Genomic DNA, 21,789 nt, shown 5'->3' on the forward strand with positions numbered 1-21,789 from the left:
TTTAGTAGCTTTCAACAGTACCGTTATATGGGGAGTGAGCGGGATTATCCACCGATTTCATCCATTTTCATACTGTCGGTAAAAGCTCTTATAATATTTGTTCTCAGAAAATAAATTTGGGTGTTATAGCTTAAATGGTTTAAGAGACCGACAAAAAAATTTTCCCACAGGTGTCACTTGTTAGCGCAATCCTCTGTACCAAATTACAGTTTTATATCATAGTTTCGTGCTTAGTTAAAGCATTTTATATGTTTTCTGTTAGTGACAATTTGTGGACATGACAGTGGTCCGATTACGACCATCTACCCATTTGAAAGCTTTTGTGCAAGAAACCTTGTACCAAGTTTCATCAAGATTTATTCAAGTTACAGCGTGCACGGACGTCAGTCATCCTGATCATTTATATATATATACAGCCCTATATCTATCTCGCTTAGTTTTAGGTGATACGTACAACCGTTAGGTGAACAAAACTATAACACTCTGGATGCAAGAGTATAAAGAGACTATCGGATATCGACATAACGGCTAGAGCCTGCTAAATTTTTTTTTAAGGTAGCTAATATCAATTCCAGCCCATTCGTCGGGTTCGTAAAGGGGATGACAACCGAGATGCTTCAACTTTAGTCTAGCTAAAGCTGGACAGTGAATGATAAAGCATCTAGCATTTTTCCACATCATCTTCCACATTGCCACTTTAATGAGTTGCGTCTTCCAAAATCTTTAGTCTCACCGCGTGAGTGCTAATGGTGTCCAGTTAGGACGCCTGTCGCTAATGATAATTTGAGGAAAGCTAGAACTTTCTACGGCGCGTGGCCTTCATTTCTGCAAAAATAGTTTTTCTCGCTTGCCTTTGCTCTCGTGTGCCTAACGCTCTTTTATCTGCCCATTGCTCAACTACTCTATATGAACTCTTAACTCAAGAGGCATTTCAGCTGCGTGACCTGATCATCTTGATTTCTTACAACTATTGCTGCACGGCCCATGACGAACCTTTTTTCTCTAATAGATCAAGAAATATTTACTTCAACAACAACTTGGATTAAAGTAAGAAAAGGTTACAGGCTGAAATTTTTATTTTGGGACTTGGTAACTCTAGTATTGCGGTCTGCCAATTCAGAACTTTATCGTAAGGTTTAACATTTTTATAAACTCTGAACGTCTTGACGTACGAGCTCTTTTTGTGTTGTTTACAGTAACTTAAAGTATTCACCTCGTTCAAAAAAGGAAATTATATTTTGTATAAGGTCAGCTCAAATAATAAACTGAATGAAAGAAAATGTCGATTATTTGATTTAAAGTATGATCTATTGGTAGTTTAAGTTAGTATAAGTTTCTTAAAAAATAGACTATTTTCGACTAAATCTATTCCTATGAAAATATATACATCAACCATAATTTTAAACATTTTCCGACAATAAATATTATTTCTTTATTTTCCCAACAGACTTCTAAAAGACTATGACAACGCTGATGCCGAACTAGTCATCTATGCCACATCGTTGATCAACAAAACCTTAGCGGGTCTAAATGATCAGGATAGCTTTTACGATGAAAGCGATTTGCTGGAACAACAAGGCATGGAATCGGTGATACAGCGTTATATGTCCAAACCGGGCACAGATCTGGATCTGTTGGATCAATTGCAGCTTTACGAGGCAGTATTGAAGTGAGTATGCCACAATACACAAAGCTCGGCGGGTATACTATACATATACAAGTGCTACATTTGAAACCTTACAGATTTGAGGATGGCGAGGCGGAGGGCATACGCCTGCCGGAGAACTCGCTGCGCAAGACGCAACGCCACCGCCAAAGCACCGACACAGCTGAGCGACGCAAATCGCGACGACACAGCACCGGCACGAGTCCACATGTCAGCAAAGTGATAGCGTCACCAAAGAGAATGACACCCACGCACGGTGTGCTGGACGAGGATAGCTCAGGTTCAGCGAACTCCGCCGAGTATGCGGCGAATGGTGTATTCAACGGCGATAAAGGTGTGTATGTGTGAAGATTTTTGTTTATATAAATGGTATTAACTGTGTTTAATTATTATGAACTTGTGAAACACATAGCGCGCGACGGCGTAGGCGTGACGCCCGGCTTGCGTAGACGACGCGAACGTGCCGAACGCCACAAAAGCTTTCTCAAGGAGCAACAAGAGGCTGTGGCGAACGGTATTTTCGCCGCCTTGGAGCGTCGCGAGGAAATCGGTGAGTACAGTGTGGGTTCTGTGTTGAAAAGAAAGTTTGGAAGAGCGGTTTTCAATGCTCTCTTTGTGTGTTTTTTTCAATGAAAATTTTGAGTTTTTGAACACCCAAGCTTTTTTGCCGCATATTCAGTATATTTTTACGGCATACTAACAAGTTTTTTACATTTTATTTTTTTTTCTAACTTTCCAATTGTACGCCTGTCTCGATTAACAACAACAACAACAAAAATGTGTTGCTCCATCCATACTGACTTATACAATAAAATGCGCTGCCTACCTATATTGGATATGTAAAAAATGTAAATTGCAAAAACAAAAAAAAAAATAAAACAAAAATAAAAAATCCATACACATATGCGCTTCCATCATTTTCATTGCAATCATTGCCACCACACCTATCATTTGTGCTGATGTGTGTAGGGCAAATTGTCACCGCCATACCAGCAACGGTGAAAATGGGCGATAGTCCGCCAGAATCATTAAATATAACCAATGACGCTAGCATTAGCGTAAATCAAAATAAAAATCACAACAACAATATTCATGGCAATCACACCACCAACATTGCTAGCAGCAACATCACCGCCAATGCCACTAACAACAACATCAATCTCATCAATACAAATTCCACTACGAACTCGGGTGGTATTAGCACAGCAAACAACAATAACAACAACAACAACAATTTGTGTAACATCAACAACAACACGAACAATAGCAACAGTTTGTTGAGTCCCACCCGCCACTTGTTGGGCAGCAACACCATTTCGATCATCAACAACAACATCAATGCGAATCCGCTGCACAGCAACAACAACAACAATAATAAATTGCATACGGCACCGGAATTTTTAACCAAAAAGAATTTGCTAATGGAACGCAATGCGACTGTGATTAACGGCATCATGAAGAATATACAACGTGGCGGTGATCAGTTGGACAACAATCACAACAACAACATAGCGTATAAGAAATTCGAAAATGACGCCAATCGGCTGAACAGCTATTACAATCAGCTGAGCACACCAAAGAATCAAAATCAATTGCAACAGCAGCAACAACAACAACAATTACAACTGAATCAACAACAACAGGCGATTACGCCCACTTTGCAGCATCAAAATTCAATACAAAGCCCAACAATACAAACTGCACACAATGTGTTGGCGGCCGTCTTGAGCCCCAAAAAGTCGCTAAACGGCTTCGACTTCACCCAGTCCACACCAAAAGCGCCCCCAAACACTTACGAATACAATCTCAAGCATAATGTGACACCCTTAACAAGTCCAATACACACGCTACCCGAAGAACCAATGACGGTGGAGTGCCATTACGCGGCACCCATTAGTGGTCAGACTTCGACGAATACACCCTCTACACCCAGCAGGACTCTTTCGTCTCTCACAACGCCAACAACACCGCAAACACCTTTGTCCACTGATTTCACACCCGAAACACCATCATCACCATTAAATGCGCCTTACACGAAATTTAATGCGCGTGCAGCACCGCCACCACCTCCTCCACCGCCGCCGCCACCAGATTTATTGGGTCACTACTTTATGATGCCGACACCACCACCACCGCCGCCACCACAATACGGTCTACAGTCTCCGGCAGACGCTTCGTTAGAAATGAGCGCTGTCGTTATGGACTCCCTAAATTCGGGTGATGTATTAGCAATAACAGGTGAGCGCCAATACTCTTTCTCTCTCTCTTCCAACACCCCGAAATTTTTCATTGTTGTATCATTGTCTCTCGCGTGCTGAAGTGCAGCTTTTTGCGTTTCATCCACGATATTTTTCACAAACCTCTTTGTCAGTTTTGGTTTTTGATGCCTTCTTCTTTTTCTTCTTCTTCATCTAACCGCTTTTTGTCTGTACAAAATATTTCAAAATTTTGTTTTTCAAATCCAACATTTAGATTGTATTTTTATAATTCTCTTAATATTTGATTTTCGTTATTTTTCTGCGCCTTTTATTGAATATTTTCGGTCTTCCCCTCTTAGAATCCGATAATGAGGATAGAAAATTGTTGCAACAGCTGAAACGTGATCACACTGTGAAGGATCTCACACAGAAACTTAGCAATATGCCAATGAGTCCAACGCATGAGGAAAAACTCCAGAATCGCATTGTTGGCGATATGTCCGGTCTTATATCGAAAGCCAAAGAGGGACTTGCCAAGAGCAAAAGTAAAGGCGAAATGTCACGGTAAGTACGATTTGAGTTCAGTTTTCTTAATTTAGATAAACTTTTCATAAATCTATATAATTTATTTTGTGCCAAAAGTTTGTGGCCATGGTAGTCGGCCTCCGATCAGACCGAGGCCGTTTCTTTCGGCAGTGTTTTCGAAAATTATTATATCACCGTTTTCTAGAAGTTCCAAAAAGAGTTAGATGGTCCAGGTCAACCTTAGGCCGGGTAAAATCCACCAAGTCTATTCCCATAACCTGGCACGCCATAAAATGTATTATTAAATTTTTCTTTTTATTAGTTTTCTCCAAAATGGCCTCACCTTTGGTAAAACAAACTCTTATTATATCCATATGTATATTAGATATGAGACCCATTTTTCAGCAAGTCTTGATCTCGTTTTAGAATTCCTTTGATATGGAAGATCTTATATTCAAGTTAAATCAGGCTAAAAGATCGATCCTGACAGATTTCACTTGGTCAGCATAGGTCGCCGGTCCGTTGTGGCACGTAAAACTCCTATACTATATAATTGATCCTAAGACCCTTAGAAACATATAAAGCGCTTTAAGCTTATCAAAAAATTACGGGGACGACTATTATCAGTTTCGGGTACGACTTCTGGTTCACCGAAGGTAAAACTGCTGAGAAGTTTTAAGCTCAGTTCTGTAAAGGTTGGACAATGAAGCAGAAAGTTCCTGGATATTTCCGCCTCACCTTCCTTCATACAACTTTGCGCACTTGTGTCCGACCAAATTTTTAGCCTTACCGCATGAATGCCTATTGGACTGGCATTTTTTGATTGCGATAAGATGAAATATGCTAAAAACAAGTAGTTCTGTAGATCCCCTCTTTCTACTCTAAGCTTAAATGATCTTGCGGTCGCACAAGAACGGGTCGTCAACCAGCGCCTGCTTAGCGCATGCGAGGTTCATTAGTACAGTGCTAGAACTCAAGACATCAATGGAGATCCAACTCGATTCCTTTCCGGTGTGAGTGGGGCAAGAGAACTCAGCTGATTTTTGTTTAAATGTAAATGTAAATATTTACGCATATCTTTCGAATCCTAATTGAACTTTAGCAACTATATAAAATCAGCTTCCACAACTAAAACTATTTGAGAGGAAAAAATACTAACTAATTTGTATAATATTTTTTAACTGAAAGAAAAGTTGACCTTTTTACAAAATTTCGAAGTTAATTTCATATTCAAAATGCACACGTTTTTTATGAAAAATTATAACACATCTGTATATATTTTTGGGTTTTTTTGTCACAGATCAGTACTATTTTATAATAAAAAGTCTATAATTTCCTCCTAAGTTGCTCGATTTAGGCATATTTGGGTGCATACTTCTCATAGGTGGCAATGTAAGCCTTCTCTGCCTCTTCCTTGGACAGACCCTTGTGTTTGTTCCATGAATCCCATTTAGCCTTGCCCTTCAAGTCCAATGCACCAGGGCGCTCAACGTTCACATCACCAACGGTGGCTTGCTTGTAGAGACCGTAGAATTCCAAGAACTCTTCATCGGTTGGGCGCTTGGTGAAGGCTTTCGCTTTTTCGGTGGCGGTGTTGAACTGAAAGCGGAAGTTCAATATTTTTATTTTTAAATTTTTTTATTTAGTTAAATACACTGTTACTTACATCCATGGTGCAAAATAGTGCTTTTGTACGACTAAAAGTGTCGCCTGCTCGAACTCCCTCCACTTTTATAGGCAATTTTTGTGAGATATGAATAATCACTGTTATAAAGATTAATATGTTCGAAAGTGCTGATAAGTTCGGTCGCTCTCAATTTTCGTGTGTTTTTGCTTTTATTTATTAGCTTTCAATTATTTCTCATTTCGAATAAGAGAGTCCAATTTGTTGGCATGAAGTTCACGGTTTTTATTTGACTGTATTTAATTGCTTTATAACCGCTTTGTATCAAAGTCTCTTTCAACACTTGACGCTATATACTTTTTATTGCCTATGTCATGCTGACCGGTCGGCATAAATTCATTCAATTATTAGTAATCAAATATCAATGGTGGATCTACAAGCATTTATACTTATATACATGTATATATATGTATATATATGCATGGGTAATACTTTCCTCTATTGGGTTAAAGGTACAAAAGTAGCAGTAGTAGCTATAAACTTCATTACAGTTTATCTTCGAATAAAAACCCCCTATGATTTTCGAGCATCTTCTTCAAAATAATCTAGAATTACTAATTATTTTGAAGAAGATGCTCGGATTCAAAGACAAGCTCGTCTATGTTATATTTATCTGGTTTCGACCATATTCGAAATTTTCTCTTGGAAATATTTCTTATATACTTATAATAAACATGAAACTTATTAAAACCTAGTCCACAGTTACAGTTAAAGATGTCAGTTGATCGAGATATCAAAGATCACTCACAATCCAACACTTTACTATAGCAAGTCACCAACATGAATCAAAGCACTCCACAAATTTGATCTATTTAAATTCAACTCATTTTATTTTTATCCAAATTTCTTTTTTTCGTCTACGTTAACAGTACTTGCATAAATATGATTTCCACAATTTTCACCTTAAGCATAAATGGGAGCATATTTCTCATAGGTGGCAATGTAAGCAGCCTTGGCGGCATCCTGGGACAAACCCTTGTGCTTGCTCCATGCGTCGAATTTAGCCTTGGCCGTCAAGTCAAGAGCGCCGGGAGCGGGAATGTTGACATCGCCGACGGTGGCTTGCTTGAAGAGACCGTAGAATTCCAAGAACTCAGCGTTGGAGGGCTTCTTGGTGAAAGCTTTGGCTTTTTCGCAGGCGGTGTTGAACTATACCAAAACAAAAAAAGTATTAAAGAAATGAAAAATTATAAAAAAATGTAAAATTGTAATGAAAACGCGGTAATCAAGCAATCGCGCTTTTTTCTCTCCCTCTCTCTCTCTTTTTGGCAATCAGCAATCACACACTTTCTAAGTTATATTCTTCGACTTACATCCATTATTGACTTTGAAGGCGGCTAAGGTTTAACTGACGACATTAGCTTTTGCCTTAGGGCTTTTATAGCCACTGGCTTAGTTAACTGTAGTTACTTTTTGAATATAACTAAATCTTATCAAATTGACGTTTTTATTTATTATTGCAATGTATGTAGAGCTGTATATTATAAAGTCTTTGATTTATGTTCTTGAGTGCAGTGTAATGGATTAGCTATTGAAATCTTATATTTTCAGGGAATTTCCTTTGCATTCAGTCTTTAATGGCTTATCAGGCAATTAATACTTATGTGGAATATTTATAAATTACCCGCCTGATAGGAAACTTTTGATTGAGTAAAATAGATTTGATTTGGTAAAAGAAGTCTATTGTAACTTATAATTTCTAGTACTGGTATAGATTTCCTGTCGCTTTGACTATGTTGCACATTTGCTAAGGGAAATATTGAATTTCTTATTGGCAGGGCTTCTTAGTTGATTCATTTTGAGAGATGGTCATCCTCTGGCAATGCTTTTGTATATTCTGTTTGTATATACAAATATATAATATTAAAGTTCCTTCTTATATACATACATACATACAGGTTTAGTCTGAAATAGTGCGAGTTCTATTGATTTCTCACGGGCTTTTATATACTAGATTCAAAATTTTTTTGCAAATACTACATATAGACCTATATCATTTAAATTTCTTCATATATCAAGGGAAATAACTATTACTTATCACATACATTTTGAGACGCTTATGTGGTAGAGTTCACTGAAATAAATATTATTGAATGAAACAATTTATCATGTTTAAAGTAAGTTTTCGGTTTTTGTCGCTAGTTACTACTATGAGCAAAAAATAGTAAGACTCTTTTCATAATTTCAAAATAATTTTAAATGGGAAAATCCCACTTGGCCCAAGTACATTTATGCCATCGTTTTTTTCAATCCGCGACACAGTTGTTAAAGTAAATTTTCGGAATAGCTGAGTTGTCGGCGATAATTCCGGACCCTTTTTATCAATGGCTTCATCGAAAAGACGCATAACAGTCACATAGTATTCCTTGTAGGCAGTTTGGCCGGTTGGAAGGAGTTCAGATTGCACCATACCTCGATAATCGAAGAAAACTGTCAACATAACCCTGATTTTCTTTTATGACGTGGTTTTTTCACCTTCGGTTCATCTTTACCACGATATTCGGCCGGTTGATTGCCTGTTTCCGGGTCGTAAGCATAGATCATAGACTCATCGCTAGTAATGAAACGTTTTATGACATCCTAGTAGTCAGAAAGAGTTGTTTCACAGACGTCAACGCGTCGCTATAATTCAAACCAATCATGCTTCCACTTTTCTTAGGCCCAAATAATCCTTCAAAATGGTTTTCACTGATCCTTTCGATATTCCAACGATGCCACTAAAATCTCTGACTGTTAATTGTCGATTCCGAAGCACCAATTCTTTATTTTATTGACATATTGACCTTCAATTGATGCCGTCTTGGACGTGCTGGTAGGTTTTCATGTGAATATCATCTCGAATAAGTTTTGAAATTGATATGGTCCATATTGTCTTAAAAATAATTTTCCGTAATAATTTCTGCACACAGTTTTTATGGCTGAAATGTTTCGAATTACGCGAGGATTACCACTTCTTTTTCTGTCATCAACTATGGGCCTTTGGCAAAACGACGATGAACAGTGCCGTTAAAACACTGTCACGAAATAATAAGTTTTTTGAGCAGCTAATAATAATTTAATGAAAAATATCGGTACTTTTTGGCGACTTTGCTCTCTTTCTTGCATAGTAAAATTTGTAGCAGAATTTATGACTGGTCTAAATGTACTTTGTGACACCCAGAATATTATTTAATGTCCTTCTGTGTGCAAACTTAATAGTCCCTGTTCAGGGTAAAAAAATAATTTTCCAGAATATCATACAACCTTTTTGGTGTTCATGGTCTTATATAATCAGGGTAAATTATCACAATATAAGTTCTGGAAGAGATAAACGTAATCAACGAAAAGGCAATCTAGGGCAAAATTAAGTCCGAATCGGAGAATATTATCAAAAACTTTTAAATTGGTTACAACCCATCCACTCATCTCTAAATGTTTCACATTCAAATGGTCTTAAGAGAGGATAACTGGTTAATCAATTAACATACCTGTAGCAGCAACCAGCTTGGTTGCATTGATTCTTGGTTGCATTGATTATTTTGTTTTTCACTACACTACAAATGGTATCCTCTGCTTAAAGCATAAATAAATATTCAGCACAAAGTATAAATATTCAGTTCAAATTTTTAGTTAATTTATTTTACATATTCCAATAAAAATTTAGCCAATTAACTTATTCGAATTCTCAAAACCATACAATTTAAGCGTATTTGGGAGCGTATTTCTCATAGGTGGCAATGTAGGCAGCCTTGGCGGCGTCCTGGGACAAGCCCTTGTGCTTGTTCCATGCTTCGAATTTCGCCTTGGCCTTCAGGTCAAGAGCGCCGGGAGCGGGAATGTTGACATCGCCGACGGTGGCTTGCTTGAAGAGACCATAGAATTCCAAGAACTCAGCATCGGTTGGCTTCTTGGTGAAAGCTTTGGCTTTTTCGCAGGCGGTGTTGAACTGTAAAATGCGAAAATATTATATTTATTTAAATAAAACTGACATTTCAAAGACTACGCACATCCATGTTGCTGGAAAGTGTTTTTCTTGCGCTGCTACGTGGGAGAACGTTAAAGAAACTGTTGCATCAACTCGCTTACTGCAGGCCATTATATACCTGAAAGGCTGCATTACAACATTATTTTATTATTGTTATTTCTTTATTGCACTTTTTATCGATTTGCAATAATTTTTGTCAAAGTAACTTATGTGCTTTGGCAAAGTGTGTGATCGCCTGTAATCGCTCGTTCAAATAGAAAGTTTTATGATTTCTAATACTTGTACAAACTAGCTACATTATATATGTATATAAACATACTATATAATATGGTTAGGTGATAAGCCTCACACAATGTGTCAATTCATTTACCTATTTCAAGCGTGTACTATACCATATACAAGTATATGTACATATACACCCTTTACTGACCACCTTCAGGGTTGATAAGATTTCAATAATCTAACAGGTGTTGTATCGTTTTATAATCTTGTTAGATAACTAATATATTGAACTTATAATTAAACGATTATTATCGTAGTCTTTTTAGAAGAAACACCGACAGTAGTTTTTCAAATATATTTTTCAACACATTACGACTCCCTGCAAAGTCAGATATACTATAATTAATGTCCATATATTCTAATTGAAAGGTTAACCTAGAATACGAAGTCCATACTCTTCAATAGGAAATATATACTAAGTTCAACTAATTTTTTCAATTAGCGCTAAAACAACAGTCTGCAATTCTTTCTTTTTTTTTGGGTGGAGGGGAAGTAGAAGATTCGGACAACATGAACCTGCTTCTGAAAATTGCTGGCCAATCCAAAAACAGGTGTTCTGGAGTTTCATGTTCCATGTCGCAGAATCCGCAGTTAGCGCAAGAGGCTGTGTTTATATCAGACTAGTGCTTCCTGAGCCTGCAGCTCCTTGCATAGAGCGCGGCAAGGAGCCGGAATTTGTTTCGGGGGAGGTTGATCATTTCCTTAAACCTTGCAAGCAGCTTCTTTATAGTGTTCTGGCCCCATGATCATGGACAATGCCGCAGAGCAGGCTAGTTCGTCGGTCAGCTCATTGCCGGCTACTCTTCGTGCCCCGGCAACCGTTTGCATCCGAAGAACACAAGCTCTGTGCCGCTAAATGATCGGTATACAGAGAGCTTGGATTTTATCGGTATTGCAACTCCTCCTCTTTCGGGCATGGAATTAATTAATAAGTGCCATATATATAGATATCAGTAGCCTGATTGCTTTAGGTATGAGGATACTACATACAAATATAGTAAATGTTTGAAAAGTGTGCTCAGAGTGTGCTGAGAGTTTTGATTTTGGAAGCAGATATTATATGTTGAAAGGGGTAACACTTATGATCTGAGCATTCAAATTTTATCATCAGGTGTTTCAATAATGACAATAGTGCCTACGCATCAGATATTATTTAGCTTAAATTTGTTTATTCGATGGTTTTCGGATGGAGTCAGTATTCTGTAATTATATCTTAAAATGAGAAAAGCAGAGTTTTTAAGTCCAATATCATAACTAGCATAGTAAATTTTTTTTTGTAGAAAAAGTTGTATCCCAGTAACGTTTCACTCGACAGACAGTAAAAGCTTGGATGCATTCTGCTGCTTAAAAGTTTGTCATATACTTAGCTTCTAAAGTTCATATATTCTCAATAACTCCAAATTAAGTAATAATATTTTTCTCACTTCATTTCATTTTCAGCTCATCCAGCTTGGATCAAGACGTCAAAAAGGTTGAGCCAAAAAAATCTGAAAATGAGCTGCACTGGGAGGAGCTCGTACGCAATATGATACGCCCACTTAACCTATGTGATCTAGACTTTACCGATTTGAATTCGGAAGATGAGAAAGATGTGTTGGCGCCACGTGGTCTGGGCGCTGGTGTTCCGCCACCACCACCACCATTCGGCGGTGGTATACCGCCACCAATGATGCCACCAGCACATATTGTATGCCCACCGCCCATGAATAGCCTGGGCAGTATGGCGCCACCGCCGATGTTCAGCTATAGTGGCTACGGCAGTATGACGAATAGTGCCAATAGCTCCATGAATGGCTCGATGAATGGTGATATGAGCAACACGAACACCATTAGGAAGAATAAGAAGACGGTAAGTGGAAAAAAATTATATTTTTAGGGCGGGGATTAAAGAAGTGATAAAATATTATCAGTTTGTTTAATGTCTATAGAAGAGTTTTAATAAAAATCAGGATTTCTATAGAAATTAGAAAAGTGCTATTAGGTGTTTCATATAGCTTCCTAATTTGGTTGGTCGGTAATTTTTGCTATATTTTATACGGTAGGAAATTTTATATTTAAAGTTTGGTCTAAATTGAACGCTATTGGGACCCTGTGTTTTACCTTGGAGCTTTAGAAAAAAAATTATATATATGCTATCCCGGGTTCTGACATAACTTAGGTATGCGTCTTTGCTAAAATCAGCATATTTTTAGGTATTTTTTGGTTTTGCTACTAGAATATTTAATGTAAGGCGTTGCCTACATTCAGGAGCTTGTACTTTTTACTTTTGAAATTATAATTAAATACGAGAGAAAATATGATTCGAATAATATAAATATCCTAATAATTATTTTTTATTTATACACAGGTTAAACTGTTCTGGAAGGAAGTGCGTGAGGACCTGATACCCGTTGTGATTGGCAAAACCATCTGGGATGAGTTGCCACCCTCCAATGTGGACACGCAAAAACTGGAGCATCTCTTCGAGTCCAGAGCCAAAGATCTAATGACTAAGGTGAGTGTGCGTTTTCGATAAAAATAACGGAACTTTCAATTTTGATTAACAGCCTGTTTGGGTGGAAACTGTGAAATGTTGTTCTTGCAACAATTTCCATATAGTTTTTGTGGTGATTTCGGTGGTTGGTTTTACATATATTTTCTTAAGTATTGAACTCTTTTTTGAAACCTTTATGTGTGAATAAACCAATACAATGAAATTTCTGTTTCTGTTTACTTTTCTATGTTTTATTTGTTGCAATCAAATGATATGCAATTACAAATTGAAAACAACACAATGTTGCTACATGCTACCCAACAACTTGTGTCTACTCCACCACATGTCAACGGATTTGTAATGGAACGAACTATATACTATATATGTACCTACTATGTTGAAAACAATGTCTTGAAATGCTTGCAATGAATGCAACTAAATTAAATTACAAAAAAAAAATATACATAAAATCAAAAATTATAAACCAAAATAAAATTATAATTCAAAAAAATTAAAAAACAAAAAAAAATATAGGAGGTGAGTGCAATGGTTTTTTTCTGATTTTGGTCCTTGTTTCTGCTAGTTTTGGTGTTGGTTTTTTATTATTGACTGCATTGCCTATCTCCACATTCTCCACAAGACACTACACTACTTCTTGTCGGCCTTCTACATATGTGTATGTTTGTATGTAATAGTTTTTGTTCTGCAAAGTTTTTTTTGATTTTCACAAATTACACTTGGTTTAGTGTCGCACATTCTCGGTCACTAAAACACCTAAATGTGTCTAATATTTTTTTGATTTTCTGTTTTTTTCTGTTGTGTTAATCTGATTTCTTAAACTTAAGTAGTTTTTATTTTGTTGTTCTATATTCAGCCCATATACAATATGATATCCTTCATTAATATATATATGAACCACCGGTTTCTCAATGTCTGAACAAGCCCATACGAATTGTTGTTGCTTTTATTATTAGCTAAATCTAAATCTGTGATTTACTGCTTATGATTGGGGTTCGCTTGTCACGAAAGTACTGATTACCACCTATTTATAAGTGGTCCTAATCAGTCATTGAGGAAATAGTTCGAAAAAATATATCATACTATATATACATGTATGTATAAATCACGTGCTTGTTTTAGCTTATAGTTTGATTTAGTTTAGAAAAAGCTAGATTTAGATTAGATAACGATAACGCAAGGTGATGAATTGAGATGCATTTTTAAATTTTTTTGAAGACTTTTTGTAGCAGAAAACTTTATTTTTATATACGATACATACATATATGTATGTAGTATGATATATTTAATTTGTTTATACTCATAGATATATTTTTAAAAAATATTTTTTCATGCAATTTTTTAAAAGCAAATTATTTCTATATTTTGTTACTTTTTCGTAAAAACTTAAAATTTTGAGGGTATCTTTATACAATTTTTAATAATAAAAGTAGTAAAATTTTTGTATTAAGTTTCTTTTGTTTTACACCCGATCTCGCCAGTGTTAAGAAAGGGTCCTCCACTATTGCACTGGATCATTAGAACACGAAAATTGGCAACATAGTGGCGAAAATTTGCAACTACCAAATAAGTGTTGGCATATTGTATGGAAAACTATAGACAGAACATGCAGAAAAATATGATAATGATCAGACCATATGTCTCTAAGTAATCACCTAAGCAAATTCTAAAAATGCTGTTTCGAGCAAAATGCATTTAAAACTGGACTGATTAACTGATTGAACTGAGTGGTTACATTAAGAAAGCTGTAACTCAAAAGCTTTTGAGATACTGATTTAAAAATTTATGATATTATTTTCAAATATAAAATAAAAATATTATTTTATAATTAAAAAATTTTGTATATTAAATTTACTAAAAATAATATTTATCATTTTCATAAAAAAAATTAAATTAAATAAAAATTTAGTATGTTATTTTTAAAGATATACACTATCAAAAAAAAAATATTTAAATTAATTTTATAAAATTTTAATAAAAAATATATTTATACTCTAAATCAGTATTTATTATTTCTATAAAAAGAAAATCTTCAATTGAACTGTTAACTGGAACAAAACTAAAATAATTTTGATTTTAGAAAATCAATATTAATTTTGTATTAAAAAAAGATGAAAAATATTTTATTCATGTTTAGCAAAAAATCTTCTTCAATCTGATTTAATTACTTTTAATATCGTCTTTAGGCGAGGTACAAGGTTTTTACAAAAAGTATCGCGAATGTTATATTTTCGCCGGCTACGTGCATTCGATTTTCGATAGTGTTGTTGTGTTATGTTGGTACGCAAATACCTTTTTTATGCTAATAAAGCCTTTTTGAATGTTTAGTAACAGTTTTCTTCAATTGAAGGGGTGTCGTATATCATGAGCTTTTGTAAAAGGCCCTTACCAAAGATCGTAGCACGGATTTGTAATGTACGACGCTACTTCAATCGAAGAAACCTGTTACTAAGTCAATTAGGAATCTGAAGTGCAAAGCAACACATTTATGGTGTCACAGCCAACGTATAGTATTCCTTAGACCTAGCTCTTGTGACTTATTTTGTTCCCAAAACTGAAGAGGTCCTTGAAAGGGGGACGCTACGCTACGTTTGAGAAGATAAACACTGAATCGAAGGAGGAGCTAAAAAGATCGCAAATTTTTTTTTTTTTAAATGCTGGTAGGATTAGAAAAAAAGCTGGAAGAGTTGCAGTATACCTGGCGGTGACTACTTTGAAACGGATATATACATACACACATATATATATATAGTATATGAATAAAAAAAATGTTAAGGAAATATAAAATTCGTGAAACCTTTTGAACAAACCTCGTATAGTACCCCACATAAATAAACAATATGTATTCAAGAGACTCCGGGCTCTCAAAATATTTCATGTTTTTAGGATTCCAATAGCTATGGAGGAACACGACGGTAATTTACTATAATATAATAGGTTCCTACATAAAGCTTCTGAAACAGCCATAGAATCTTTACCTTCAAACTAGCATTGGAAAGAGCATGACAAATATTTAAATCAATTGTAATATGTTATTGAACTCATTCAGTTTAATTTTCCTAAAATTACGCTAAGTTCTATTTTGCAGACGTGTAAGAGAAAAGGAGTGACTTGTATTAAAATATTTTCGAGAAGTTTCTAAGCCCTAGAAAATATTCTTGTATCAGAAAATTGCATTTTAAAATATAAATTTTTAAAACATATCTCTACAAGGCATTTCAAATTAAATCAAAAAGTAGCCAGGGTCAAACCAAGGCAAACCAGGGCAAATGAGATCATTAAAAAATCGTAGTATTATATCTAGAGGGCTTTACATACAACAATACCATTACTATCGCATTATTTTTCTTCACAAATGCTTCCACATAATTCCAATATTTTCAAAACTTCGCTTTCAACACCACAACAACACATTATGGTTTGGTACACAGTGTTATCGTTTGTCAAGCACAACTGTCTACATAACCTATGATTATAAATAAATACAGTAAAATCTTGTGTTCACCCAACTCTCGTTCATTCTCTCATTTTATGTTTACACTCTTCATTTTAATTGCTGAGCACTTTTATCGTTTTTATAATATTTCTAACGGTTGTTACATGACATATTCCAGAAACAACAAGAACTGAATAAAAGCAAAGAGATTATCGTATTGGATCATAAACGTTCGAATGCAATCAACATTGCGATGACCAAATTGCCACCACCGCGCGCTATCAAAGCGGCGATATTGAAAATGGACGCGACGGTGGTGACGCGCGAGGGCATCGATAAGCTATTGAATATGTTGCCAACCGATGAGGAACGCGGGAAAATACAAGAAGCGCAGGTATGGAAGCCAGTACATTGGAAAAAAGCCAGTACATTTTTAAAATACAGGGTGTTTAATTCGTTATTTTATCAACACTTATCATAAATTCTATAGAAATCTGTAATAAAAAATATTATATAGTTTTCTTTATTTTAGCTAAATTTATAAATATATGTATAAAATACGGGGTGTTTGATTTGGTATTTTATCATCACTCTTTAGAAATCAGCATTCAAAAATATTCTATAAAATTTTTTATTTTAATTGTATTTATAAAAATATGTATAAAATACAGGGTATCTCATTTGGAATATTATTCTCACTTGTCATACACTATACAAAATCAGTACTCAAAAATATTTATTTATATATATAACTTTACTTTTTAATAAAAAAATTTAATAAATACAAAAAGAAACACCCTATATATAACCGTTGCATTGATAAAATATTTTCTATTCCATTGAAAGCCTAATTCATCTAATATTTTCATTTATTTTCCTGTAGATGGCCAATCCCGAACTGCCTTTGGGTAGCGCCGAACAATTTCTACTCACATTGGCCTCCATTTCCGAGTTGGGGGCACGCTTAAAATTGTGGGCATTCCGCTTGGATTTCGATAATAGCGAAGTGAGTTAACAACCCACTATTCAATGAAAAAAATAATAAATACTAACAACAATTTTTTCTCACTCGATTTCTAGAAAGAAATTGCGGAGCCATTGATGGATCTGAAACAGGGTATCGAAATCCTACGCAATAATCGCACCTTCAAATGCATTCTGTCCACACTCCTATCTGTCGGAATATTTTTGAACGGTGCACCAGTTAAGGGTTTCCAGATCGAGTATTTGTCTAAGGTAAGTGCAAATTAACGGGGTACACATTGATCATGAAAGCTTATAAACAGCCCACAGTAGATATCAGGTTGTAAGTTGTACAGAATCTTATAAGTTGTTTTGGTAATAAAAAGCCTTCTGACGAGTATAAAAAATCTCTGTAATCTCTGTCTGTTATTAATTCTCGGAAACTGCAAGGTAGTCGAAGTTTATTTCATTCCAATATATTCTACACCGTTTCGACGAACGGACCTTCAATCCGACTCTTTATAGTCGCCACTAAGCACCAGGCACCTCAGAGAGAAATACTATAAGATCGAGGCTTCAAATAGGAAGGATAAAGATCCACACCTTCAATAAGGAGAGAATTTGTCTTAAATTTCTGTTGTAAGATAGTTTTGATTCTATATGTATGGATTTATATAGAACTCACAAATATAGAATCAAGACTATGTTAAAACAGAAGTTTTAGAAAACTTTTAAGACCCTTAATCTTTAAGGACCTACCGTTTCGTGAACTCAAAACAAAAATTACCGATTTCAAATACTGATATACTTCATTCTAACCTTCTGACTTCTACCTCTCGACGACGGAACTTCATAATTTTATTATTGTACTTTGAGCCTTCTGTGTATTTTCGTCTGCTAGACAAACGAAAATATCACTTATGAAATTAAAGGATATCCATTTTCATTAATCTCGTCAACTAGTACTAAACTCTTTATTACACAGGTACCTGAGGTCAAAGATACCGTACACAAACATTCGCTGCTACATCACTTGTGCCACATGGTAATGGAATCGTCGCCAGATACGACAGATCTGTACTCGGAAATCGGACCAATTACGCGCGCTTCTAAGGCGGACTTTTCCGATTTGGCACACAACCTAAGTCAATTAGAGACTGAATGCAAGGCGTCTTGGGACCGACTCAAGCTGATTGCCAAACACGATTGTCCACCACAGCTGAAGCAGAAGTTAGTCGACTTCCTAGCCGATTGCGCAGAGCGCATTATCATACTACAGATCGTGCATCGACGTGTGATCAACAGGTGGGTTGACTTTTCAAGAGAGAATTAGTGGTTGTAAAAAATAATAAAATTATTTTGTGTTATAGATACCGCAAGTTCCTGCTGTGGCTGGGTGCGCCACAACACACCATCTCCGAATCGAAGCCCAATGAATTCTGTCGCATTTTGTCGGAATTCGCGCTGGAATATCGCACGACACGCGAACGCGTACAACAACAGCTGGAGAAGAAGGCGAACCATCGCGAACGCAATAAGACGCGTGGCAAGCTCATTATCGATATGGCCAAATTCAAAACCAAAGAAGATCGCGCTGACGCCGAGTTGAAGTAGGGAATTTTTTTTATGCAAATTTAGATTTTAATCCAAATTTTCTTAAATTTCCGAACAGGGAGCTGCTCGGCTCTGCCAGCGCGGATACGCCCGACGCCAGTGGCACACTGACATGGCGTCGCCGACGTGCCGAACAGCTGCGCTCGCCCATCACACGACAGAGCGAGGAGAATTTCACCGATGGCGATGACGAGATACTGGAATCGTTGGTGAAGACTGCGACCAAAGCGCCGGGTACACGTACCACGCCGCGCGAACGGAAGCGCACACGCCATGCTGATCGCAAATCATGTAAGTTTGGAATTTATGCTCTCGTTCATATCTAGTTAGTAGGTAATGTGGTGATAGAAGGTGTGGTGAATTTGGAAATTTGCGTGAATTCATTGATTAACACACAGTTCGTTTTTCACTAGCGTACAAATCGACTATGTAAACGCGCCTACACGACAATTAGCGAGTTACAAAAACACATGCAAACACATCAGCGCATTTACTTACACACAGACACTCTATGTGTCTTAAAAATTTTAAAATTAAAATAGCAAAAATATTATTAATCACACCAAAAAAATTTAAAATTTAATTTTAATTTTCCGTTAATGGTTTTTTGGTTTGTTTACTGGTGTAAAAAAAATTGAAAATTTTTGTAATGACATTCATGACATAAAATTCACAGTTATACTATTTTGTAAATATACAAAACTATTATAAATTAACCAAAAATATTTTCAGTACTTAATATTAATTAATTTAACCTACTTAAATAAGTTTATCTAAAACAAATGTGTATTATTTTATTTTATTAATTTCATATGATCCAACAAAAATAAAAATATATCTTCATACACTTAAAATTGGGTTAACATTGGAACTCGTTATGTACCTGTAACTCATCTTTTAATCTCTCATTACAAAATAAAAATAATTTATGTAATTAAATAAATCATAACAAAACCAAAAATTACCAAAATCGTCAAAACCCAACTCGCTAAACACGTTCGTTTCGCGCTTTGTTGGCTGCAGTGAAGCGGTCGCGCACGCGCGAAGGATTCACAGTTGAACGCGCACCATCGCCATAGAAAGATCGCTGACATAGCACCGTTATAACGGCCAAATTGGTTAGTGTAATTGTTTTGTTGTTGGCGATAGCCAACGTTTAGTGAAGTTTTTGATTTTTGAAAGACATTTTAAATGCATTTTGAAAGTTTTTGAATGTTGCCAACTAAAAATCATAAAAAACTTGCATGAAACAATAAAACAATAATGAAAAATAATAATAAATAAAAACTAAAATAAAGACATAAATTGCTTGTTACTAACATTAATATTAAATTTATCGTAAAAAGACCGTTATAAGATTAAAGATTCAAAAAGCTATATACATACATAGGTTATACTATAATATATATTTTTGAAATAATATGACAGACAACACATTACTAATTTCTATATTAATGCACGACTTGACTAACCCAAAGATTTTAAAACAAGAAAGAACGTTAACTTCGTTTGCACTGAAGCTGTAATACCCTACATAAATAAAAAAGAACTCTCATATGAACTTAATTTGAGCGGCCAGTTTGTATGGCAACTATAAGCTATAGTGATCCGATTGCAACAACTTCTTCGGAGATTGCATCGTTGACTTGGTCAATATCCCATGTCAAGTTTCTTGAAGACTTTTCGTGCAGGATTTCAGAGCGATAACTTAAAAACTGCGGTTTTAGTTCGGCATGGGTAGTTTTTGATGCCAACATAACCCAGAATATTATATAAAGTTGTCCGTATACCAACTACCAAGTCATTAAACCAACTGGTATAAATTACATATGCCGACATAATCAAAAATATAGAGATTAAACCATTTGGTATAAATTGCTTAAGCTGAAATAATCAAAATATAACAGATTGTCAAGCGATTATACCAATTAGTATTAGTTGATAAACTAACTGGTATAAATGGCATACACTGAGGTCCAAAATATATATATTAGCAACTGGTATAAATTACACAATCTGAAAATTTTACATATTACCTAGCGATTATGCCAACTGGTATAAATTGCATAAGCTGACACAATCAAAGTTATCAGATTACCAAGTGATTACATAAGCTGAAATAATTAAAGTATTACACATTACCAAGCGATTATACAAATTGGTATAAGGTATATACGCTGATGAACTAACTGGTATAAATGGCATATCCTGACACAACCAGAAAGATATATATTACCAATCAAATATACCAACTGGTATAAATTTCTTAAGCTGACATAATTAAAATTATCAATTTACCAAGCGATTATACCAATTTGTATACATTTCATAAGCTGGCATAATTAAAAATATACATATTGCGTATATTACCAAGCGCATATAACTAACTGGTATAAATTACAAAAACGGAAGTAATGAAAATATTACAGATTACCGATTATACCAACTGGTATAAATTACACAAACTGCAATAATCAAAAAGATATAGGTTACCAAGCGATTACACTACCTTAAAAATATATCTATTTTCCCTCTAGTATTGAATTCATCTGGAAAATTTCTCTGTGGTTCCACTGAAAAGTTCTAAAAAAGAGAGCATCATGCGTTACGAAAAGTGTCGAATTGAAGACGGCTAATAATAAGTTTAAGTTACAGTAGAGGCCCGCTAATCCGGACATGGCCTAATCCGGATTCCACTGTAATCCGGACAGGGTTAAAAAACTCAAAATTTCTATTATGTCCCTTGTAATCCGGACCGACATTCTCTATCAGTATTCTCTAATCCGGCTCACATGTTTATTATTCACTACATTCGCTTTTATGCTTTATTGGTTTAAGTTTTTTTTGTTTGTTTGGAACATGTGTATTATTTGTTATAATAAACAAACAGAAATTTATAAAAAAATTTTCATAATACATAGTTCTGATACATTTGTACATATGTCTTTGGTGATCCGGATTTCCTT

At 35.4% G+C, this 21,789-nt stretch overlaps 3 protein-coding genes across 10 annotated transcripts in view; 1 reads left to right on the top strand and 2 right to left on the bottom strand.

Moving 5' to 3' along the window:
• The window catches only part of LOC126763424 (FH1/FH2 domain-containing protein 3), a 148,967-nt gene that overhangs the window by 126,292 nt on the left and 886 nt on the right, over positions 1–21,789 (top strand). For 2 of the 7 annotated variants that reach the window (XM_050480928.1, XM_050480934.1), the window contains 14 exons: positions 1,448–1,669; positions 1,744–2,000; positions 2,079–2,216; positions 2,636–3,904; positions 4,224–4,428; positions 11,760–12,168; positions 12,667–12,813; positions 16,425–16,640; positions 17,130–17,252; positions 17,327–17,482; positions 18,195–18,514; positions 18,580–18,819; positions 18,882–19,114; positions 19,847–19,941. In XM_050480928.1, coding sequence (XP_050336885.1) covers positions 1,448–1,669; positions 1,744–2,000; positions 2,079–2,216; positions 2,636–3,904; positions 4,224–4,428; positions 11,760–12,168; positions 12,667–12,813; positions 16,425–16,640; positions 17,130–17,252; positions 17,327–17,482; positions 18,195–18,514; positions 18,580–18,819; positions 18,882–19,114; positions 19,847–19,902 — 3,991 coding nt within the window. In that variant the 3' untranslated portion in view covers positions 19,903–19,941. Of the gene's footprint in view, positions 1–1,447; positions 1,670–1,743; positions 2,001–2,078; positions 2,217–2,635; positions 3,905–4,223; positions 4,429–11,759; positions 12,169–12,666; positions 12,815–16,422; positions 16,641–17,129; positions 17,253–17,326; positions 17,483–18,194; positions 18,515–18,579; positions 18,820–18,881; positions 19,115–19,236; positions 19,457–19,846; positions 19,942–21,789 lie in introns of those variants that run through there. The other 5 variants (XM_050480927.1, XM_050480933.1, XM_050480929.1 and 2 more) reach the window with 4 other exon arrangements.
• Positions 6,876–10,080, bottom strand: LOC126763427 (acyl-CoA-binding protein-like). 2 transcript variants are annotated; one of them, XM_050480938.1, is made up of 2 exons: positions 10,060–10,080; positions 6,876–7,222 (listed from the first exon to the last, which is right to left on the bottom strand). In XM_050480938.1, exons 1-2 carry the CDS (start codon positions 10,063–10,065, stop codon positions 6,977–6,979), a joined length of 252 nt encoding a protein of 83 aa, XP_050336895.1. In that variant the 5' UTR covers positions 10,066–10,080; the 3' UTR covers positions 6,876–6,976. The 2 variants fall into 2 exon arrangements, with proteins under 2 accessions (XP_050336895.1, XP_050336894.1); XM_050480937.1 differs by lacking the exon at positions 10,060–10,080 and adding an exon at positions 7,387–7,457.
• LOC126763426 (acyl-CoA-binding protein homolog) lies at positions 9,665–10,136 on the bottom strand. The gene is made up of 2 exons (XM_050480936.1): positions 10,060–10,136; positions 9,665–9,998 (listed from the first exon to the last, which is right to left on the bottom strand). Exons 1-2 carry the CDS (start codon positions 10,063–10,065, stop codon positions 9,753–9,755), a joined length of 252 nt encoding a protein of 83 aa, XP_050336893.1. The 5' UTR covers positions 10,066–10,136; the 3' UTR covers positions 9,665–9,752.

The sequence above is a fragment of the Bactrocera neohumeralis genome, chromosome 6 (genome assembly GCF_024586455.1).
Source record: "Bactrocera neohumeralis isolate Rockhampton chromosome 6, APGP_CSIRO_Bneo_wtdbg2-racon-allhic-juicebox.fasta_v2, whole genome shotgun sequence".
Taxonomy (NCBI): domain Eukaryota; kingdom Metazoa; phylum Arthropoda; class Insecta; order Diptera; family Tephritidae; genus Bactrocera; species Bactrocera neohumeralis.